The 23,712-nt window shown below is 43.5% G+C and overlaps 1 protein-coding gene across 1 annotated transcript; it reads right to left on the bottom strand.

The window, feature by feature from the left end:
• Positions 1-17,629: 17,629 nt before the first annotated feature.
• On the bottom strand, positions 17,630-21,990 carry dact2 (dishevelled-binding antagonist of beta-catenin 2). Its single transcript, XM_058058513.2, has 4 exons — positions 21,531-21,990; positions 20,493-20,625; positions 20,131-20,421; positions 17,630-19,728 (listed from the first exon to the last, which is right to left on the bottom strand). Exons 1-4 carry the CDS (start codon positions 21,801-21,803, stop codon positions 17,921-17,923), a joined length of 2,505 nt encoding a protein of 834 aa, XP_057914496.2. The 5' UTR covers positions 21,804-21,990; the 3' UTR covers positions 17,630-17,920.
• Between the last annotated feature and the right edge of the window lie 1,722 nt (positions 21,991-23,712).

The following is a 23,712-nucleotide window of genomic DNA, read 5'->3' on the forward strand; positions in this document are numbered from 1 at the left end:
AGTTAAGGCATAACGCAGGGATTATGGCAGTGAAAATAATTGAAGCAAGACTATACCACTCATGGTAAAGTACAGTGTGCTTGTTTGTGACTGAAGGATCATTAGCTCGATTCTCCTGACTGGCAGAGAAGCTGAATCATATCTTGAGTTTCCCTTTCTCTTTTTGCTCCACTGGCCCTGGAAACATGCCTGTGAATATCCTCAGTCGTCCATGTCATTGTATTCTCAGGACATTGAATTCATCGCAAATGGACTGGATCAGTTAGTTCTCAAAGACTAGACAGGACAGCTGAAGTCGAGGTTGTCTGAGAAGAATTTTCACCTCTCATCCGAGCTGACTTCATCAGTTCATGCTCAAACTCGATTGGACAGCTCTAGCCATCCTATTTGCAGCCTTCATCATCCTCAAACTAGATAGGACAGCTGTAGTCATCCTAGTAGCAGGCTTCATTGTACTCAAACTAGATAGGACAGCTGTAGTTAACCTATCTAGCCAGCTTCATCATGCTCAAAGTAGATAGGACAGCTCTAGTCATCCTATCTCGAAGGCTTCATCATGCTTACACTAGATAGGACAGCTGTAGCCATCCTATCTAGTCTCGCCTGCTCGGATGAGAGGCGAAGTGTCTTCTAAGACAGCCTGAAGATCCCTGCAGAGTGGCCCCCACGCTAAAAAGCTGTATTTAGCATTTATTCATCCAGGGCAATTTTTCATCTCCTTTCCCTCATCCGTTAGCATAGAATTGTCATTTTATAGCTTTCAGGTATGCTAGATCCATTGTGATTTTTTGTACAGAATTGTGCTGCTTGCTCAAATCAAGCCTCTGCCAGGTGTCCTCAGCTTTCCCTGAACAGAACTTTGTTTATGTCGGGGTGTGTCGTTCGGACCAGATGAGCTACATGCACGCTCCAGGATAATGGAGCTCTTGAAGGAACTGAAAGGCCTTGCAGCAAAATAGAAGGTTCAAAAGCCAACAAAGGAATGTTGTGGACTTACCAGGGGCTTGTAGTGAGTGACCTTATCTTGTCAGGGATGAGGACCTTTTGTGCTGCAGAGGATTTGTTAGCATATTTCCCCTGCTTGTTTGTCTCCATTCATATTGTGATTGAGTGATAATGGTGTCATTTCAAGCATCCAGAGTGTCAAACGCAAAGCATAAATAAGACAACTGTCATGCAGATAGTGGCTGTTTCTTTATCTTGTGTTTTTGCAGGATTTCAAATGATTAGCACTATGTGAGCTAATTCTTTATTTACCCACATTTAGCGTCTCCTTGCCTCCCAGTCTGTCTAAAGAGAACTGGTAGCTTCATCGGGATCTTCTCCGGGTGTGGCCTCTGCTTTATTTGCCAATTGACATTTGGTAAAAGGGTGTTACATGAAAAAAGCACCTCACAGCAAGCGGTGGAAGGCCCACACCGAAACTCATTTCGGACATGTTGTGTTTGTGTGAGAAGAGAAGCAGCTTACTGCTTCTTTAAGTAATCGACGCCATTTCACATTTGGATTGATTTTATTGAAATATAGCTCAAATGATTTAGCCAGGCTTTTGTTGTGTGTGCCAGGTTTATTGTTTTCACAGCATAATGGATGTAATTATGTGATGATAACCTGCATTATCATTACAATAATACAGAGTGATTGCCTTCTCTCGAATTACCTCACTGGGACAAGATGAGGGTTGCAATCGTGCAATTCTTCTTTTTCTCCTTTCTCTTTTGGCTTTTCCCTTCAGGTGTCGCCACAGCAAATCACTCTCCTCCATTTAACACTGTCTTCTGCATCTGTCTCTTTCATGTCCTCCTTCACTACATCCATAAACCTTCTCTTTAGTCTTCCTCTACGCCTCCTACCTGGCAGCATCCTTCTACCAATATGTTCACTGTCTCTCCTCTGGACATGGCCCAACCATCTCAGTCTGGCCTCTCTGACTTTATCTCCAAGGCCTCTAACATGTAATGTCCCTCTGATGTACTCTTCTGTTTCTGATCCTATCCATCCTGGTCACTCCCAATGTGCAATATCCATCCACTATTCCAAGCACAGAGCGACTCAAGCGAACACTTAAAAATAGGTTAATACAGTGCAATCCAGATATGCTTTGACATAATAAAAAATACAAGAGTGACATTTTGAAAAATGACGTGTCAAGTTGTCTTTGTCTTCAAATTAAGTCAAATATGGTTCAGTGTTATAGTCCAACTTTAATCACAGTGTGACTACAGTGAAGCCCATTTTACAGATTAGCATTGTGCAGATGTGATGGCTCCCTCACGGGCTTGTCCTCCACTCAGTTCCCACAGTGTTGACTTTAAAAAGCAAGTTGAACGGTAGAGCAGAGAGAAGGCAAGTGAAGATAGGCCTGTGTCTGGACCACACCATGGCTGAGCCAACACACTGGATAGTAGAAGTAATGGCTCCAAGCCCCTCATTAGGCAGCAGACTCACTGAAGGATGAAGGACGCCACTCTGGGGGGGGGGCTGCAATTGTCAGTTTTGCTATGAGAAATGGAAGAACACTTGGAATGTGTAGTGAAGTACAAGTCAGCAATTCAATCTGACTCTCGCTTTTGCACTGCATGCATATTAACGGCAGTGTATAAAAGGAGTAAGTATTTAGTAAGTATTGGATGAAAATTAAAAGAACAAGAGTATAAGTAGCCATGTATACATGGACCAAAATATTCCGCTTGCATTTGGTTTATTTGCTGAAACAAAGAATTTAACCTTCGTTCCGAAAGAAAAGTGCCAATCCGAATGAACATATAATCGGATTCACAGTGGTGAATCAGATTGAGGTATTATATACCCACTCAAATGGAAAGTTCTTCTTCTTCTTCTGTTGTTTATTTTGGCTTTCGGTGTGCATTACCGCACACCGGTTGTGGAACACAATCTAAACCCTTCCATAATCTGTTTTTCAATCAGTTCAATCAGACAATCAGTTTTTCTTAAAAATGAAAATATATATCTAGTATATAAAACATGTCACAAGTTCAATTGTAAATTATTAGCAAGATTGACTTTGATCTTTTCCTGTTTAAATTGATCCAGGGTGCCTTCTTTCAGCGCAAGCTCACATATGACCTAACACGCAGCTAGAGACGTTTGTCAGTTTTAAAAATGGAGGCGAGTAATCAGCACTGGACTGCTATGGAAAGAGCTGAACATAATTTCAAGACTGGACGGGCGAAAAATGCACAATACGGAGTTATTCCAACAACTGAAAGAAAAACCCGGGGAAGCCGGTGTCACGTTGATGTTTACGCTTACTGCTTATTCTGTTTGATTATAGCAGTGCATGTAGACAAGAGATTGGAATATTCCTCTCTATGTATACCATTGTTTTCGGAAAAGTCATTCACAAAGATTCCATTCGGAAAGACTAGTGAGTTATATTGTGAAATCCAACATTATCCACACAGGAACGTTTGCAGGTTCAGCCTTTCCACACGGTGCCCTGGAATCAGGGTTGGGCGATATGGACCAAAACTAATATCCCAATATAAGATATAAAAGTCAAAACCAATTATGCGTGCAAAGTTTTATTAAAATGTAAACAGGCTTATAGAAAACAGCCACTGAAATAAAAAAGTATATTCTCTTAAGTATAGAAAACGTACAATATAATGTTCAATCTTCAGTGCAATCAAGCTGCACTCAAGTAGTCTTTCTGCAGCCAGGTTAGCGCCGTTAGCACTTCCATCTCACGTTCCCCATGACGACAGACGGTAAACATGGTTGATATCGTCTTTAGACAGCAACATTTACAACATCTTTTTTTCTTTTCTCACTCCCGCTATGTGGCCTCACCACACATGACTGGTTTCTAGCAGATTGGGGTAACCTCACTTGGGGGTAAAGAGCTTTTATTGGCTTTTCATTATGTCAGGCAGCAGAATACATCAGCGCATAATTGATCGGATCTTTAAAAAAGCAGACTGATGACAGTTATTCCCCAGCCACCACTTCTGCTGGGGCTTTAAGGATTTACAGTAGTCCATTACCGGTGCTTATTGCGTGCTTGGTGAAAAAAAAAAATGTCTGGCGTATTGATCTCACACCTGAAAAAGTCCCTCACATGTCCAACCCAAATGGCGGTTTGCTATATGAGTTGATGTCAAGCTAAAAACAGGTCAGATTACAGTTCTCTGACCTTTACTTAGATCCTTGTCTAAATACAGCCTGGTTTCCTGCTTGACAAATCCACTTATGACTCACAGACAACTCAAAGCCTCTGTGTAAGAACGCACCAAATGTTGGGATCTTGGATTGACGTAAGATGTGATGAGGGGAATGATAAGTCTATAGAGGATGTGTGTTATTAGCATTCTAGCCAGCGCCATGGAAAAGTGACATTACAGCTCAGCCATTACACCCTATTGTCACCTCAGATTAGCTTCCTTTCTCTGCCTGTGTGTGTGCTATTTTTCCATGGAGGTTCTATCGACCATCGCCGCCATTGTGGAGAAGGCATCCTGTGCCTCGCTGCAGGATTGGCCAAGACGCTTGGTAAACACAGAAAATACAAAGCTCCTAAATGCATCCCTACTGTGTTTGGAGGACTGCCATGACAACACATAGGAGATCTCCTGGAGAGCTGGGCTGTTTGTTAGCTGGAGACACACTGAGATATGTCCAAGCTGTGCCCTCCTGTGCAATAGGGTGTAACTTTATCTTGTAGGCTGTCTGTCAAAGCAAGAAGCTTTTCACTGCAGGGACACAGCATTTGGCCGAGGTTCAGCATATCTCATTGTGAAAGGAAAGAAAATGACCAAATCGAAACACTCTCATCTTAAAGGGATAGTTGGTATTTTTTGATAGGAACTTGTATGACATCAACAGTGTAGTGCATCAACGGTGACTTACCGCTTTCTGGTTGGATTTCGGTGATGAGGAAGGAAGTTCTGGTTAGTTGGTAGGGCCACTTCAGAAAAGAGTTTGGCTTCTCAAAACAATATGCTTTCAAAAGAAAATATTAGCCTCCTCAAAAAAATCCGACCCCACAATTGCATGGCATTACTTTCTGTCCTGTCAAATCCCCACACGCTGTCACCTGTTCATTGTTTTGAAACAGAGCATTTGGAAACCTCTGGCCAGAGTGGACTTTTTTTCAACGCTTTTTGGTTCGTGTCATAAGAAATGTGTGATATAACTAGCGCTGTCAAAGTTAACGAGTTAATGACGCCCATAGTTCTGAAATCGATATCCTTTTACATAAAATTTGATGTAATTATTGTTGTAGTTGCACAATTAATTGTTTAACACATAGAGATTCCCCCCAATTATTATAGGCAAAAACCTATTTCTATCTGCGATTAAATGCGATTAATTGTAAGTCAACTGTGGACAAGCTGTGATTAATCACGATCAAATATTTTAATCCCTATTTTAACTTTATTTAACAACAGAATATGATGTTATTGACTCACAGGATTGGCTAGAGACCAGACCCGGGTGCAGCCCGCCCCTCGCCCGAAGTTAGTTGGACTCATGGACTCATGGGTATGAAGATGTATTTATTTATGAGGGAGAAAAAAATTTCATATCCATGTTAGTGCGGACTTAGCTTTAAATACAATTCCACTCCTGGCAGTGGCCAGAAGCCTGTTAGATATTATTAGCACACCTTTAGGTTCGGTCTCAGTGCATTTTCAGTCTAGTAACATAGTAACATAGTAGAAAGCCTTCTTGGCACACACATTCACATAGCACAATCAAAGTTGCACAGCAGTTGCATATAACTGATGGAAAAATACTGGAAGAGGTCGGCGCATAATAGATGTAATGTTCTCTTTCACACAAGCTTGACTTTCACTTTCACGTTTGTGTACATTTACTCTGGGCTCGCCCATCTGCCTTGTCAATGTATGAGTCCGATTTACCTTTGTTTTTTAAATACCATAATAAAAACCTTGTCAACTATGATCATTCAATATTTCCCTCCTTCTTCTCTGATTGAAAAGGTATTTGCTCATATTTTGGCTAGCTAACAATAAAGTTAAAAATCAAGCACATAGTTTATGAAGATGTTTTTTACGCGATGCAGATTATAGCTTAAACACAGTTAAATACAAACACATACTTTCACAAGTACTGACAAACTTAGTGTGACCCTTGTCACCACACAAGAGAACTCGAGTGATGACCAAGGCAGGAGATATCTGGTATGTATGATATGGCTTGTTTACAGCACTTCTTGCTGACAAGAAGGACAGAGATGGGCCGGTGATGCTGAAACCAGGGCGATGGCACGTGCTGATTGGTCCACGTCTTGCACAATCTTGAAATGTATAAAAAGCCGGGCAGGGGAAGAAAGGGTGCTTTTTGCAGCTGCGCTGTACTAAGACCCACCTTACTGTTGGCATACAGGGAATGCAAAACGTCTGTATTAGATATTGTTTGTATCAGGAATAAATATTCTGGTTTTCATATACTGGTTTGGTTATTTAGTCTTCCCATCTAAAACGGAGATTCCCTTCAGACTGATAGCACATCTTGTTCTAATTAATATTTTCTTAGCTTCCTGCTGTACTGATATGAAAGTTCCAAACCGAGGCAAGTAGAGGAGAGACGATACTGCAGGTGCTGTGCATTTCATTTCTTTCTACCTTTTCATCCTGTAGCGGATGTCTCATCAGCTTTTATGGATTACACAGAGGGACTATATGTCGGTGAAAATCGTTACAAGCCGAGCAATAAAAAAGGCATTGATCCATCTTAAGTGCACACAACTCTAATCAATAGGATGGATCTGCCAGAGAACTATGGGTGTGTGGGAGTCAACCTTTATTCAATGACGCCCCCTCCGGATGCTGGTAAAACAGCCTGACTGGAGCCACTATGACTAATGTCACCCTGTCTGACATATTTCTCCTTTATTTTATGATTACAGTATTTACAAAGTGGCGCCAGCCTCATAATCCCAGATGAGGTCATGCAGTTCATGAGTTCTAAGTGACACTTTGAACATCTAAGGAGCACAACGATGCTTTGTAATGATCACTTCACATCGAGATTTTGTGCTGATGTGCGGAGCATTTGTTTTATCATGATATATTGTGTATTTGCTGTGAGGTCTGATTGTGACTAGTAGAGACAGTCAGTCAAGGCCTTTCACCACAGAGCATGTGGTTCTCAAAGATTCTTTGATGTTCAGTCTTGACCTCATCCAGATCTGTGGAAACTCACTCACCAGCAATATTTCCTCTCAGGGGAAGCATGTTGGGTGCAAGTGAAGCTCATCTGTTTTGATTTTAATGTCAGAAATGCCTCATTCAAGAAGATGAGAGAGATCACTTGCAAGCTGTCCTCTGAGATTCTCTAAATCCTCTGTCCTTCATGTGTAAATCCCTCAACAAACTGGCATAGAATGTCACCTTGGGTTGTCCTGTTCAAAGGAACTTTGAGGTCAAACCTGCTGGGGTCAACCTCCCTAAAAGTAACAGAGTTTACCCCCAAACTAAAAACACATGGGGCCCCAGTTAGACTGTCATCCCACCTTACACTCCAAGCCTGTTGTGATTTACTGCATGGGTACACAGCTCATATAAACATATCATCCACATGTCATCATGCAGTCCTCTGGGGGCCTTTTCATCGAGCCGCGGTACCAAATTGTTAAGATTTATCAGTCTCTGTTCTTACCATCATGGAACATCAGCCATGACGAGCACACAAAATGTTCTTCACAGAGATCCGCTCATCTGCGCCATTAGCGTAATAAATCAAAACGCCCAGCTTGGTTTATCTTAAAGCACATTCACTGTCAGGTGTTAATGTTTATCTTAACAGCCGTAAAAGGAAGCTCAGTTGCCACCCTTTTATTTAACTTATTTATGCCAGGAAGCAGCGGTGCTAACTGCCAGGAAAAGATAAAGGCAGATTCACCATATGTTGCCTTTGGGTCCCACTTTGAAATACTTGTCTATCTTGTCCACAATCAGAAGGATTCATGAGAAACCGATGTTTTGCATTGCCAATCTTCAGGATGCGTTCTCTTGCTTACAACAAGACACAGTTCTTTCTACTCGCAGTACAAAAGGTTAAGGCCAGCCCTCCCCCGTAAGTGACTTTGAGTCGTGTTTCCAAAAACCATTCATCACTATTACATATCCAAATAACAATAGCATGCACCATTTCAAACTTTTGACCTCTTCACCTTAATCACGTGATCATGTGATTCGCATACCAAATATTTCTCAAAAGATTGTCAGGCCTGTATGTTTGCATTCATGACAATAATTGCTCGATGTTGCAAAATTCGAGGTTAATAGTGACAGCTGTCTGAACCTCTGGGCGCAGAGACATGATACTGCCAGGAGGATCAGTCTGTTCCCTGAATGACCCCTGACCTCTGCACTAGGAGAGGGGTGGCTTGTCCAAATCACTCAAGAGAAAAGACCTCAGGGAGTCCTGCAACTTGTTAGTGGAGTCGGCTGAAATTACCTCTGTATGCTCCGCAGTATCATGTTTGTTTGCTTTTTTTTGCCCTGAGAAACAAAAACAGTGAAACAGACACTAATGAAAACAAGTGAAACCGACTATGCCAAAGCACAAATCCAGAACTATGTTGCTGAAAGCATCTTATTATCCTCTCTAATCTGTAAATGACTGGAGCCTCTCCAGTGCACCTGTGAGCTGTGACCTGTGGGGAAGAAGCCAGCCACTAACTATACCTGGGAGACAAAAACAAACAAGGCAAACAGCAATATTGACCCCAAGGAAATGCTGAACTTTGCCCTATAACAACCCCCTCCTCCCCGCTGAGTCCAGCTTAATTGGATCGTCTCTCATGCTTTGGAAAAACCAATTTGTGTATGTAGTATGTGTTTGTGTATGTTAAATCTGATCTACTTGGGAATTAAAAATAAATATGTTTCTGTCTGAATCCTATTTTCCAGCATCTCAAAGACAATAAAGAAACCAATAATGTGAAAGACGTGCCATAAAATTGTGGATCGGTGCTCTAAAATGAATAGAATATTGACGCTTTCAGACTTGCCAGCTGAGCCTTTATTTAACAAGGCTGGTGCACAACCAGGAGCCTTTACACAAAGTCTAGCATATTTTTTATAGGTGTTAGGCTTGAGTCCATTAGGCGTTGAGTTGTTTGCGCTGAAGGAAGCCACAGCTTTCAAGGGGCCATTGTGAAAACACTTGCAGTGGATTTATGGCATCTTCTAGAAGGAGGGCAGTCACACGTGCAGCGCAACCAAATAGTGTGGAGGAGGGAAGCAGAGAAATAAAACAGTGTGTAGCCTCAGAAATACTATTATGTAAAACAGGGACCTGTCGGGATTACAATGCATATTATATGCACTTTATAATTAAGACATTAATAAAACAATGCTTTAATAATAAAAATTCATTTGAAACTAGGCTGAAACCTAGTATTTAGCACATTAGCCTCACATTCTGGTTTGAATCCCTGCATGTACTTCCTTTCACTTCTCAAAGTAGGTTAACCAGAAATTATTCACAATGTGATGTACCCTCACCTTTGCCTAAAGTCAATTGCCCTGACAGTTATAGCGTGTAACCACTAAATTTGAATAGTGGAAATGGGATGCATAGTGGTTATCGTCACAGGCTGGAAATTAACGGCCACACTTTCCGAGGTTAAAGACAGTAGTGAAGTATTGAGCTTTTTATAGTTACAAATGTGCTCCCATCAATGAATACATGATTTTGGTTGACTAGCTTGGGAACTAGCTAGAGTACACACACGCAGATGGTGAAGATGCAATATGTGCTATACACGCTTCAAAGATGCCCCGTCTTGTGCCGCGTGTGTATACAGTGTGTTCCTCATTTGCAGGCACATGAAAGTGTGTGACATGGCTTATTAATGTAACTGTGTAACATCCGACAACAAAACTCAACTTTTACGGGGTGTCACAAGACGAAACGGTGCACGGCCGCAAGAATGAGATCACGCAATATTTTAGGATACATTTCAAGAAATGTGCAATGAAAAAAGCATTTTTTTCCCATAAATTGTACAACATTACCTTACATTGCTCTTTATGATGCTGCACTGCTTGTGTCTATGTTAAGGGTCTCGTCTTCCTGAAAGATGAGGTCTCACTCCGTTGTTCTATGGAAGGTTCTGAACAAATGCACATAGTGCACGCTCTGCATGTGGTCATCAGTGGAGTGTGGACACCCCTGATGCAGTTAGGGGCCATCCATAATTTTCCACATTTCCACAAGCGTACAAACCGTACCGGGGGGGGGGGGGGGGGGTTAAGACATCAACGTACGCTTTTTGGAAAACCAGAAAATGTCGATGTCTGTATGTTCGAACCGCGGGACGCAGTCAAATTTTAGCGCGAATAGACTGGTCCCCTGCCGTCGTATGCTAGCGCGAGATCGTACCAGTCCACGCGATACTCCACGTAGCTCTGCGTGCCTTTTCAAAACAGTTGTGGCATCTTTATTGCATACTTAGCATTGAGTTGAGTTCAAGGGTTGTGTCCATCATTTCAAAGAAGATTTTATCTCCTCAGGCTTTTGGAAACCATGGGCAACTCTTCTGCTCCTTGAGTAATCATGTGTGTATACAAGAAGTATTCCCTTGTTTAAAAAATCCTGTGGAAAACAGTTGTTGCATCAGGACTTTTCTACATGTATCATTTGATAGAAAGAACAATACAAAAAGACCAAATTTGTAATACATTTGGATTTTCTTGAAAGAAAACTAAAAAAAAGAGGCATTTGATATCATTTTTTATCTTGCTCTTGCTCTTATCTTGTTCAATACAATGTTGATGGGCAGTGACTGATTGACCAGAGTCCCAAAATACAGCCAGAGAACACTATTGGACATGTTCGAATTTCATGGCTGTATTGGGTCAGTTGGTCATGGACCTATCAACATTTTTCATTTGGGATTGTACTCTTTTTAGGGGGGGAGGGGGGTTGCAAATTATGGATGGCCCCTTAGGGATTAATGTCTTTAGACGATGAGCTCATTCGTGATTTCTTTAATTTTAAGAATGTACCCGATTGTTAATGTGGCTACTCCTAAAGTTTGTGTTATTGACTGTTGTGGTGGTGAATAATGTCCGACTGTCCAGTTACCTATGGACCTGAGTAAATGAATGCTGATGGCTCAAGGGATGTGTGTACGGAAAGGGTCCCAAGTGTCAAAGAGGAATTTACGTTGGTAGGTGAGGGGGGACTTGTTAGTGGCCATATGGGAGCAGCAAGGAGGGCGATGGAACCGGAGGGGGGTACCTGTAGGGTCCCATGTTCTGCTGTCACTCTGATCTTATCAGGGGGCCAGACCAAGAGGAGGACCAGCTGTCAGTCTCCCCGCTCTTTTGATGTCCTCCTCCAGATCTCACACTCACCACTTCAGAGCAGTCCGGCCTTGTTTTTGTTCATGATGAGAACCGGTGCCTTTGCTGGTGGCTAAGTCGACAAACCCAGCAGTAAACAACATGCAAGATAAAGCAAAGATTGTTCCAGCCCTCTGAGGACACGTGGGGCTGGGCCAGATGAAATGAGTATTTTAGAGCTCTCTGGCTTGACAAAAGAGAGGCAACCCCTCTGAGCTGACACAGGACATCCTGCTCATAAAACAGTCAGGACATCCTCACAGAGAAACTCGGGCTGATAATGGAGGAAACGCCATGCATTCAACAGATACACTAGTTCCCTTGATGAGCGCATGAGCTCTTTTGAAGTCTACGCACTTTGTGTAGATTCCCACAAAGCTACTGGGAGGATGTGCTGTCATTGTTTTTGCCCACTCAAACTCAAAACCTTGCGTCACCTATAGTGTGCTGTCTTTTTAAACTTTAAGGCACATATACCAAATGCAAGATGTAAAATGGATGCAGTCTGCGGATGACTAGGTCATGTCTTGTGGCACAAATTTATATTTTTAGACGGAAGATCATGTTTTTATGGCACACCGAGCAACCACAGTAGCCTCATTAGCAACGAGGAAAAGCATTACTTTTTTAATGCAATGACTGCATTTCCTTGGTAAACAATGTTGTCATAGTACTTGCAACTTATTGAGGTTGCATGTTGTATTTTTATTATTTCTTTATGCCCAAAAGAGTACCTCAGGTTGGGGACAAACTAAGGAGTCCCTTTGCATGCATGCAGAAGGATTTTCTCTGCTAGACAATTGCTTGGCAGGGGCGAATGCACTCACTTTGCCCTCTGTTGCTGTGAGTGCGTGCTCGCCATACACTGCGAACTTTTGAACCACCCCTTGACCACAGCTTGAAGGGAGTTGAAACAATGGTTAGCAAACACAGCAGAGTGAATGAAGGGATTAGCTATTAAATGACAGGATGTGCTTAAAGAGGAGCAGGTGGTGGTAAAGGAAGGGCCTGCTAAGCCTTGCAGGAGCTGGACAGCATGCATCTCTTTTGATTTGCTCACCATTTGCCTTCATCCTTCATTCCTACACACAGTCCTCAGTCCTCTTTTATACACTCCTGATCCAAATTTTAAGACGGAGTTGAAAAATCAGAAGAATTTACATTGTGCACCGTTGGTTCTTCAGGAGGCTCAAAGTAGCACTTCAAAATGTGAAAAGAAGAAACAGGAGTAGACTAAAAGTTTAAGACCACAGTCTTTAACCGCAACTTTTTTATGGAACAAAAAAGCCAAGTGATAGACCCAAAAAATATGTCACTGGCCCTGAGCCGGAGCATCTTATTGGCTGTCCTTCAAGACACAGGACAATCCTCGGTCCAAATGAAGATTGTTACTGGTGCTGAATGCAGTCCAACAACCATCAGATGGCATCTGTGAGAGAAGGACTTTAAGAACAAAAAACCAAACATGGGACATTGAAAGGTGGCATGACAAGGAGATCCCATCTGAGATGTTTTCCATACGGCACAGTCGAGGGGTCGCCAACATGTTCTGGGGTGCCTTTTTCTACAATGGAACAATGGAGATTCAGGTTGTGCAGGGGTGTCAAACAGCATCTGACTATGTGGAGATGTTCCATGGGGCAACCCTCATGATTGAAGGTCCTTGTCTGTGTCAAGGTAACGCTGCAGTTCACAATGGCCGCCAGAAAATGTCATGTCATCCAGAGGAATAACATGACCCTTTGGACCATCCTGCATGTTCCCCTTACCTAAATCCAATTGAAAACATTTGGGAATGGATGGCGAGAGGCGTTTGCAAAAATGGACATCAGTTCCAGACAGTTGATGTCCTTCATGAAGCTATAATTCCCACTCGCCTCCTGGAAACACGGGCATCAAGCATGCCCTAACCAATATTTGAGGGGATTGACAAAACTGGTGCAGCTATACATGACTGAGTCATTTTGGAAAATTGCATTTCTATTTTGGGAAGAGTTCTGGGATCTTTCTGCGCTTTGCCATAAATTGCTTGCTCCCATCTCTTCTTTGTACATTTTAAAGTTCTACTTAGAACCTCCTTAAGGTGCAACATTGCAAAATGTAAATTCAGGAGTGTTCAAATCTTGCTGCTCGTTTCCCTCACGTTCTATCAATTCATATCTATTCATATCTATTCATATCTATTCATACACTCTATCTATTCATATCGTCCCTTTATTGTCCACTTCTCCACATGGCGAGAGAAGCCTGCTCCTTAACACAGACTGGAGGCAATTGACATTCATGAGGTTGGACATTCCGGTCCAGCCCCATTCATATGTACAGTCAGCTAAGAGACAAAAGATACTATAGAGCCCAGCCCCCATATGGAGGGTTGGAAAAAGGCTTGTTCAATTTGGGTTCCACTATATTGTGTGTATATTTAGACCCTTTCAAGGATCACTACATTTAATTTCAGCACCCCTGGTGATAATACTACCTGAGTGGTTCGGCCACAAAGCTAAGAGACCCGAGTTCGATTCCACACTCGATTCCGCATCTGGAGTTTGCATGTTCTCCCTGTGCATCCGTGGGTTTTCTCCGGGTACTCCGGTTTCTTCCCACATTCCAAAAACATGCTAGGTTAATTGGCCACTCCAAATTGTCCATAGGTATGAATGTGAGTGTGAATGGTTGTTTGTGTATATGTGCCCTGTGATTGGCTGGCCACCAGTCCAGGGTGTACCCCGCCTCTTGCCCAAAGACAGCTGGGATAGGCTCCAGCACCCCCGCAACCCTCGTGAGGATAATAATAAACTAGCCAACTAGCCAGTTAATGTATGATACAACACACCACTTGTACTACAAGTCACATTGTAATAGCTGGGACTGTATCTCATGTTGTTTTCTATTGGCTGGACAGTCACTCATTGGTGCTCATGCTGATGTATTTCCATCAAGTGGATGTTTGCTAGTGATTCCTTTGACTGACTCAAGTTCTTATGTGTTACTCATTGAAGTGAATCGGGTCCTCAAGTCGTTTGAGTCATGTGTGTCAGTTTCCCAGGCTATATTTATTCATTTTGTTTGGCTAGAAAAATGCCCCGCTCTGGCATCTCAGTGTGGAGTTTGCATGTTCTACCGTGTGTGCCACAGGTCGGACGTTGGGCACCCCTGACTTAATGTATTCAGCAGCAATAGTTATAGAAGATTATTCCTAATTCAAAATTGAACTAAGGTAAATATGACTACTGGAATTACTGTGGGAGCACAGAGAGCTTGAGGGCTTCTTTTATGTGTCCCAGAGACAGTCTCGGAAGAGCTGGCACAAATTAAGATTTGTGATTACCTCATCGTCACGTGAGAGGAGCACCCCTCCCCCAACTGTGACCCAAGTCAAAGTTTAATTAGCACCTGTCTGCGGCACACCCTTTGTTGTTCTTGGTCTTCTCTCTGTGCTCTCTGGCGTTTGTTTGTAATGTTGTTCTTGTTTCACAGTTGTCACATTGTCACAGAATTGTCAAAGAAATACACAATGTGATATTTTAGGTGCAGTTGTTTTGTTCCACTGCTAATAGAAATATGCTTTGAATGCCGTGTTAACTACACAAGTCGCGGCTCAGTGACCTTCAGCGTAACATGTAATAAGATCACGGTCCAAAGCTGCTCAGTGACATGCGCTCTAATGACCTCAGTGATCATCTGTTCCAGCTCTATAAGAGCACTTAGTTGTAACACATTTACCTATTTTTATCTCAATAGCTGGTGACTATAATGAGCCACTGCAGATTGGGTTAGAGAACATCTTCAATGGGAACTCTATTAACAAACTAAGCAGTTGCTGGCCGGGAGTTATAGCGTTGCTTTTAATCAACCCTGTAGAACCAGGACTGCATCTGATGACTCTCACATGCTCCGTTGTCTGCAAAAAGCATCTTGGCTTGCCTTCGCTTTGGCAAGCAGCTGTGATGTTTCCACCAGCCGTTGTGGTGTCAGCAAAAAACAGTATGAGCTTGATGAGAACTGACATCTGCCCATGTGTTCTCTTGCATTTGATGTCAAAGTCAGAGCGCATGAACGACAATCTGTGTAATGAGATCCCGCACGATCTGTAGACCTTCATTATGACTTGACAGGCAGCCACAGGGGAGTATTTTAGAAAGAAGGTAACACGTTGTGCATGAAAGGCATCTACGCTAAACTTCATGTAAATATCAGTCATGTAGGTCAGGAGTCCCACAAGTACTTTCAGGGAAGCTTTCAGGTGCAAAAAATACATTTGTAAATAACTACATGGAATTTGACATAAATGCATATCCTTTTTGGAAATATGTCCCATAATTTAGTTTCAAAAATAATATACAGTTCCAAATCCCATAGTTTTGGACATGTACATTGTTTGTACGTTGTTTGTTGTCCCACTTTGTTCAACAGTCCTTGAACATACCATTGCTGATACTATACAGTATGTGGGAATGCATAAAGATAATGCTGGTACTGGTGGATGGTGGGTCTGTATTCATTTTGTGCTTTTCATTTCATGTTGTCACTGTCTTTGTTTTACACAATACATCACAAATAAGACACATTACATCACGATAATGTTGTTCCATTTCCATTTTAGTAATTCAATTACTTTAAAGCAGTAGTGTTCAGTAGTGTTCAAAGTGTGGCATGGGGGGCTTACCAGCCACCCCCCCCCATTACTATTACAATCTGTTACAATGACATTTATTTATTCCTCCTGTAAGGTAACCATATAATGATGTAATGTGGATTTTTATGACAACAATAAATAATGATCATAAATATTACCATATCATCAAATTGGTGATATATAATAACAAGACTCTTCTTCCTAGTATTTTGCCAACTGCTTGTATTGTTTCCTGAATTGGCTCATCCTTTTGCCTTGTTCAAGTTCCTTGCTCAATCTGTTCTGTAGTTTAAATCGACATACTCAAATGCTGTGGTTTTTAAACGTTGTTTTTGTATATAAGTGTTTCAAGTTTAGTTTAAAAGTTGGTCTGTTTTAAAGCAATAGTACATCCATGCCATTGCAAAATAGACTTTTTTCTCATTAAAGCCAGAAAGCAATACTGCAGTAGATCTTTGGGCTTGTTACAAACAAAAGTGAAACAGACATGTTGAACATAAAAAGACGCCAAGGGTATAAAAAGGCCCCCCTGACCTCCCTTTTGTAGCTACCCTCGGAGATGAGCCAGCGCTACAGCTGCAGAGGTCAGTCAGCACACAAGGTCAAGCCGAGACGGTCCTGCTTGCCTCAACATCAAAGTTAAGTCCAGCAGCGGTCGTGATCCCTGTGAGCCTGCCTGAACACAGCAGCACTAATCCCACCAAGGTCCCGCTGTCGCTCTTAAAGAGAGGGAAAAAAGTTGCTTGCAGCTAAGAGCTGAATTGAAAATGCTACCTTTGATGTGTGAATTGCGGCTATTGGACGTATATTTTGTGGGGGAGCCCTTCCTTGAGCACTCTTACTCAAAGAGGGATCCATTTTCTTCATGGAGCGCAGTGCTTTCTGAATGAGAATGAAATACCGGTGTGAGCGACAGGGAACACATCTTCAAAGTCAATTTTGATGAAATGCTGACTATGTTATCTTAATTGGCAACTTTAGGGTTAGAAGTGACTATGTGATGGTAGAAATGTTATTATGTATGACCACAGGAGACAAAGCTGCTCTCTACGCAATTTACCCTCGCTAATGGATTTTTGGCTTTGAGAAAATCTTTAATGATTTTAAAAGAAGTGCCACTTCCCACTGTGTAATCTCCTTATGGCAGATCAGAAACAAAGAATCTCTTATCATTTCTGCCCCCCTCCCCCTTCCTTAAATCCCCTGTGCTCTCTGACATGTATGCCGAACGTTTTAAAAGGCAACGCCTAAGCTCTGACACCTGAGCTGTAACTCACTCACTGAATGTCATCTCAGTGCCCGTTCATGTGTTTTAGTGCTCCGGTGTTTGCTTTCATTTGAATGTCTGAGTGCTGATAAGTTTCACCCCTGCTAATTAAGCATGACTGTCTGGGTCCAATGTTGAATCTGCAAGTTATTAAGCCAACAGCTGGTCCGAATCAGGAAACCAGATAAGGAGCTGCTGGAGATATCTGTGCTAAATTGGTTTTCCTCAGCAGGATGTCTGTCAGGATCAAGAGTTTTGGGTGATAGTCATCAGGGGGGGAAAAAAGAAGGTGACATGTTTTTCATTGCAAAACCATAGCTCGTAGTCGCATTCAAATAAAACGTCCAATTAAAAGTCAATGGGATTCAATGTATTCATCAATTGACAATTTATTATAATGACAAACATGGATTATTAGACAGAAAAAATAAAGAATAAACTATGAAATGAAATAACTAATGTAAAAAGTTGGGTTTTGTACACATGATTAAGAATTTCTCTTGAATAGCATACATGCGTTGAGAAATGACGTAGAATAAGATAAGTATTTACAAATAAGTGTAAGTATAATGGTGTCATACATGCATGCTTTTGGTTACAACAATATTGTTCTTCCAAATAGGAAGGGTGCCGCAATGAAATTCTGTCAACGTTTCGCCCGAGGTCACGCCGCTACACCAGGGTCATGACCTTCAGAGAGGCAGGCTGGAAGCGACGAATCTTTTTCTTTAGGGCTCGGGAAGCTTTGATGCGGCAGGCTGGGGGCTCCGGTCGTGGGAGTTGCTGAAGGGTACGTCCGGCTGCAGTAGGCCCAAGCGAAGCTTCAGCCCATACGAGGTCTCCCTCCTCCTCAAGGCTGTCCAACTGGTCCCCCTCGTCCAGGGACAGGCTGCTGTCCGAGTCTGAGAAAGATTGGAAACTCTGGCTGGACTCGCTATCCCCGAAGCGATTGGTGGTGTTATCGCTCATCTCCCCATCGCTGCTTGCAGCAATGGTGGAATGAAAGAGTGACATGCACTCAGCTGAGTATTCAGACTCACATCTCGGTGGGTAGTGGCTGGATATGCCGTAAGGTGCTGGGGGGTATCTTGCATTGAGACTAGTATGGAAGGAGTTAGCTGATATAGAGGTCATGAAGGAGCGAGGAGGTCCGATCCACTGGCCTGACCTGGCGCTCATACTGCGGACCAAATGCATACCTCCTGGTGCATGTGAATGGAGATCTTTGGACCTCTGTCGCTGAGCACACAAGGCTTGGAACTTCTCCCCGTGCCTCTTCTTCCTCTGCTCCGGAGGTTGATCATATTCTCCACATTGTGATCTGCGGCTTTTGCTGGATTTGGTGGCAGATGGAAGAGGGTGTGGCTTGGACTGGACCTTGTGGGTGTACATTAGTCCGGGGCCACACTGGCTTGAGTCTGACCCTGAACCCTGTTTGTGCTCTTCAGTTGGACAGCTGGCATATTTCTGGATCTTGCCCTTGGCTGATCTTCTTGCTTCCGCCTTGGATCCACTAGATTCTCTTGTTCTTTCACCAGATGAGTAGCCATGCTGCTGCCTCAGTGCTCGATGCTTCTCACTGCTCTTTCTTCTGAGTTTTACAGCTTTGGTCTTACGATCAGCCTGTCTCACCTTGACCCTCTGAGTCCCAGCTGGGACAAATTTGGCATGGACAAACTCGGAGGAGCCTATGTGGCCATTGTGTATCTCAAAGCCTTGACTGTCCTCTGCACTTGAGCTGTGTGACATGACTGGTCTTTGCCTATGACCCTTCTTCTCTTCCAGCCTTGTTTCTAAGTGGCCTCTTGATACAACATGTGTTTTGTCCTTCTTCCTCAGTGATGACATAGTCACCTCATCAGAGCTGTACTCTCTCATGACAGCAGGATACGATGGCCCATATGAAACCTCCTGAGGTCTTGCTGACTGTTGGTGGCCAGCGTTATCAGTTGTTTCTGGATTGGAATGTGTCATGCGGTGTCTCCTCTGTTCGTTATCTTGTGGTATGATGTTTATGGCTTGAGTCGGGGGAGGTTGAGGAGGAGATACCGGTTTCTGAGGAAACACAGTTACGACTTCACTTAGTTTACTCTGATAGTTGCTGTGTGTCTGCACAGCCTCTGGGAGCTTTTCAATGTGGTTTTTGCTGGAGCTGCGCTGGAGGAGCTTGTCAATATAGCCCAGAGTCTTAGTATCAAAGCCCATCTCAGTACCCTGAAGCGTGTCAGACTCCGTCACTGGGGTTCCTTCTGCAAGTCCAGGTATGGCTGCTTCCCCGACATGGAAAAAGATTGGGCTTTGGAGGGCCACAGCATGCAGTGGGCTAGGGTAGTGGTACAATTCAATTCCATTGCGGGACACCAAATTGCTCTGAAATTTAGGGTCCATTGTAGGGATCTTCAGGTTTGGGCACACTGGTTGTTTCCTAGCGTCCACAGATTTATAGTTTAGCCCTTGAGTCATCATCCGGTCTAGGTCACCTGAAAGACACAACAGGTAATATAAAATACTAGAATTTTATATACAGCTCTTGTCTTACACTTTATGCTGTTGTGTTTAATTCTTTTTTTTAAATGCAGAACAATGCTATTTAAAAATGAATAAGTATTCATACACAGTAAATATGCATGAAGTGGATCATTTCCATCTCTAGTCCCAGCAGTCAGATTGAAGTTAGGTATTTTTGTAAGACATTAGAAGTGAAAAAGAAAAACAGTAAACAGAGATAAACAAAAGTCATACAATTGTGTGCACTTGACAAAATTGTGAATTTGCTGAGTGCTCCGAAGTGAGTGTTAATGTGCTTGACTGTGTGAGGTGCTGGTGTTATTACATGTTTTGGCATATTTACCACACACAATCAGGTCAGAGAAAGTGTTCACCTGTTGACACGGGTCTCGGCCGCCTGTGTTCAGCAACAGCAGAGCTCGCTCTGATCCGGCTGCTTCCCAGATGAGTGATGATGCCGCGGGTCGTGTTAGGCTGAGTCGCGCTTTCATCGGCCGAGCGGCGACGGTAAACATCCGCTTGTGATTGTTGGGAAGCTTGAGAGTTAGCAGGGCTCGTGGCTGGGAGGAGAAGACTCGTCTGGGAGGACGACAGGCACTCGCTGTACACAGAGGTGCAGGAGTTGGACAAGGAGCAAGAGCCACCATCGCTGAGCTCGTAGAAACCTAGAAAGAGAATGAATGATCATTTAACTGTGACACAATATTTTTGTGAAACGTCACGTGAGCGTACACACCTGAACTTGGCCTGCTGTCGCTCTCCAGTTGCTCTGAGGAGGCCTTGCTCACATCCAGCTTCAGCTCACTTATTTGTTGGTCCAGCTGCTGTAGGTGAGTCTTCAGTCCGACATCCTGTTTCCGAAGACGAGACTGCAGAAATCACATATACCATGTTAGGTGTGTATGAAAAGAAAAGAAACTATAAGAAACATATACATACAGAGTACATCTACTGTACAGCCAACAGAACAAGAGGTGATCCTCAGCTGCGGCTGATGATTAACCCCAGCAGGGCGTGGGGGAGCACGGAAAAAACAGTGGTGGGTAACTCATTCTCCCCCACAGCCAGGGCTAGCCATTGTGTAAACTGCTTAGAGGACCAATGCTTGGGGGTTGGGGTAGGGGACTGTTTGCTTTGCAGCCAGGGTATGGTCTCTACTGTTACAGTTGTTTTGGAGCCTTCAATACACACTTTTTATTTTATAGTCTTGCATTTGCTTCACCAAAGTTGCTCCGGGAAAAAGTTATGCACGTCAACATACTGTATTGTAAACTGATATGGTTGACGAAATATACATAAGATAGGGTGAGCCTTCCGGTTTTAATTCACAAGTACCCCACAATAAATCATTGTAACTCAAGCATGCGCGATAATCCCCGCTCTTCCTGCAAATGGCTCCCACGGCAGCACACATGGCAAAGCTTGTCACGCTACTCTTCACCGCGCCAGTTGTCAGCAACACTCACAGACAACACATAAAACAACACCATCCTTTATTTTATTATTTCCTGGCATTAGTGCCCCCCCCCCCCCCGCGGTCTACACATCACACACACACAATACTTCGTTACAGCAGTGAACCTGATTTATGACTCCAATCCTACTTCCTACCCCCAGCTGAGGGCTTGAAATTGTGTCTCCTAATAATTGAGGACTTGGGCATCAGCTGAGGGCTTTATGATGCACAAGCAGGGTAAGAATACATTAAACATATTACAAAACGTGAGTGCATGTTTTCTCTCGTGACTTATATGTTATTTAAACTACATCCTACCAGCTGTTGCTTCAGCGCTGTGAGTGTCGCCTCCAACCGCTGCTCCTCGGTCCCCATCGTCCTGGTGTCCTCCGGGCCAGGGCGCACGCAAGTGAACGGCTCCTCCCGGTCCACTTTCAGAGCCCAGCTCACCATGTCACTCTGCCGGTCCCGAAGCAGATGCAGCTCTTGCAGCCCGGCCAGGGCAGCCTGCAGCCTCTCTCCGACCCTGCTGCGGTCCGTACCCGCTGCAGCGCTCATCATTCCCACGCAGGAGCCTTTGGTGGTCAGCATGTTGGACGGCAGACACGGTGCATATCCACAAACGTCATGCAATGATGTGAAAAGTCCTCGTCCGACCTCTCTGTCAACGACAATGTCTTGCTGTTGCTTTTGTTGACCTGCTTGGGTTTTTAACTACCTGGTGAAACTACCCTAGAAGAGAGGCAATTTAAGCTCCTCCCACAGACCAAATGGCCTCGCTCCCCATTGGCTGGCCCCTGGGCCCCACTCAACATCTGTTTCTAATCTTTCCCATTCAAGCTGCCAGTACATGTGCCATCATCTGCATATCGGGGATTAAAAAAACAAAAACGATGTTGGACGTGCATCTATCTACTGTATCTAACAAGCTATGCGGCCAACATAGCTAAAGTGCGCCCTCTTGTGGTCATCATGCCTGTTACTATAACCAGTATTCGAGTGTGGGGTCGTGTATGATAAAAACAAATGTGCGTGTATAAATATACTGCATCTCACTTCCATAGTACTTTATTGAGCACGGTGCGTCTGTTCTGCTAGTCTGAGGTGTCACTTGGATGCAAATGAGATGCATGTTTGACAACAGTGTTTTCATTTATGTTTACAAAATACCAACAATGGGCATCAGGTTCGTGCCATCAATAAAATCCACCCGTGTTCATTGTCCATGACATACGGCTGCCCATACCTTAACCCCACCACCACCATCACGGACATCAGCAAAGAGCTCATCCACTTGACGCCATACATGCCGTCTGCCATCTGCCCTGTACAACGAAAACCGGGATTCATCTGTGAAGGGGACACCTCTCCGAGGCGCCAGACGCCATCGAATGTGAGCATTTGCCCACTCAAGCCAGTTACGATGACAAACAGGATTCGGTGCCAGGCCCCGAAGAGGACGAGCCTGCAGATGAGCAGTCGCAAACCAACTGTTGCAGCAGCTGGTCTCAAGATGATTTTGGAGGCGAAAATGTTCAAAGTAGAGGTGCTGGACTGGTGTGGTCACACGTCCTCTGCGGTTTGATGTCGATTGAATGTAATGTCAAATTCTATTATTAATTCTTTAACACCTGTTGTGACATTCAATCTATGGGCGACAGTTGTGGTGGATATCCCTGCAGTCAGTGTGCCCATAGCACAATCCCTCAACAATTGTGACATCTGTGGAATGCCACAGAGGGCTGTATGATAAAATTGCACATTTTGCAGTGACCTTTTAAGCACCCATGCAATGACATTCTAGGGCCCAGGAATTGATCCCCACAGTTAAGGGGGGGGGGTTGCTAAACATGCTGGCTCACTTGGTGGCCTAGGTTTGTGTACAATTGTCACCTCTGATAGTTGCTTTGTTGTCCTTTACCTGTAAAGCTCTTGAAGTTACATCTGTCTTTCTATATCTTCATCCTGCTGACAGACCACATTTCTCCTTATTTTTCTGGAAAAAGTCCCCTTTCTTGAAATGCAAATGTTGGCACGCCGTCAAACAATTAATGGGCCGAGTGCTGAAGTTAAAGGGGGCTTTCCACATTTTGAATGGTTTCCATCGTTCTGTTTTCCCCCTAAAACATCCAGTCGTCGTCTTACTATAGTTGTGCAGTTGCTTGTGTCGTGGAATGATGACATCACACAAGCGTCAGGTTGTTAAATTGGGACATTGGCGCCATCCGTCGATTAAAATCAAGCTAGGAGTAACATGGGCTCACTGGAATTGTTTTTTACGTGAGGCTGCGACAGGATATTGTGAATTTGTACTCTATGTAGAGTGCGTCATCAGACAGATACGCAATAATCAAATGTGTGGCAACCTTTTCCCGGTTCGCGCTTCTGAAATTAGGCGAGGCGGCCAGCAGATGGCAGCAAAAGACAACATGCCACTTAAAACCTTGGGCAATTAATTGACTGCTATCATTTATTGCAATTGCTCAGAACACATCTGTAT

This window comes from Doryrhamphus excisus, linkage group LG20, assembly GCF_037039965.1.
Source record: "Doryrhamphus excisus strain RoL-2023G ecotype Guam linkage group LG20, RoL_Dexc_Guam_v1.1, whole genome shotgun sequence".
In the NCBI taxonomy this organism is placed as follows: Eukaryota; Metazoa; Chordata; class Actinopteri; order Syngnathiformes; family Syngnathidae; genus Doryrhamphus; species Doryrhamphus excisus.

Bases quoted from the DNA above. Each gene is read 5' to 3' on its own strand.
- dact2 (XM_058058513.2), bottom strand. From the start codon at position 21,803: ATGCTGACCACCAAAGGCTCCTGCGTGGGAATGATGAGCGCTGCAGCG. The intron at 20,422-20,492 runs GTGTGTACGCTC...TTCTCTTTCTAG, and splicing joins CGACAGCAGGCCAAGTTCAG to GTTTCTACGAGCTCAGCGAT. The intron at 19,729-20,130 runs GTGAACACTTTC...TGTGTCTTTCAG, and splicing joins GCCGAGACCCGTGTCAACAG to GTGACCTAGACCGGATGATG.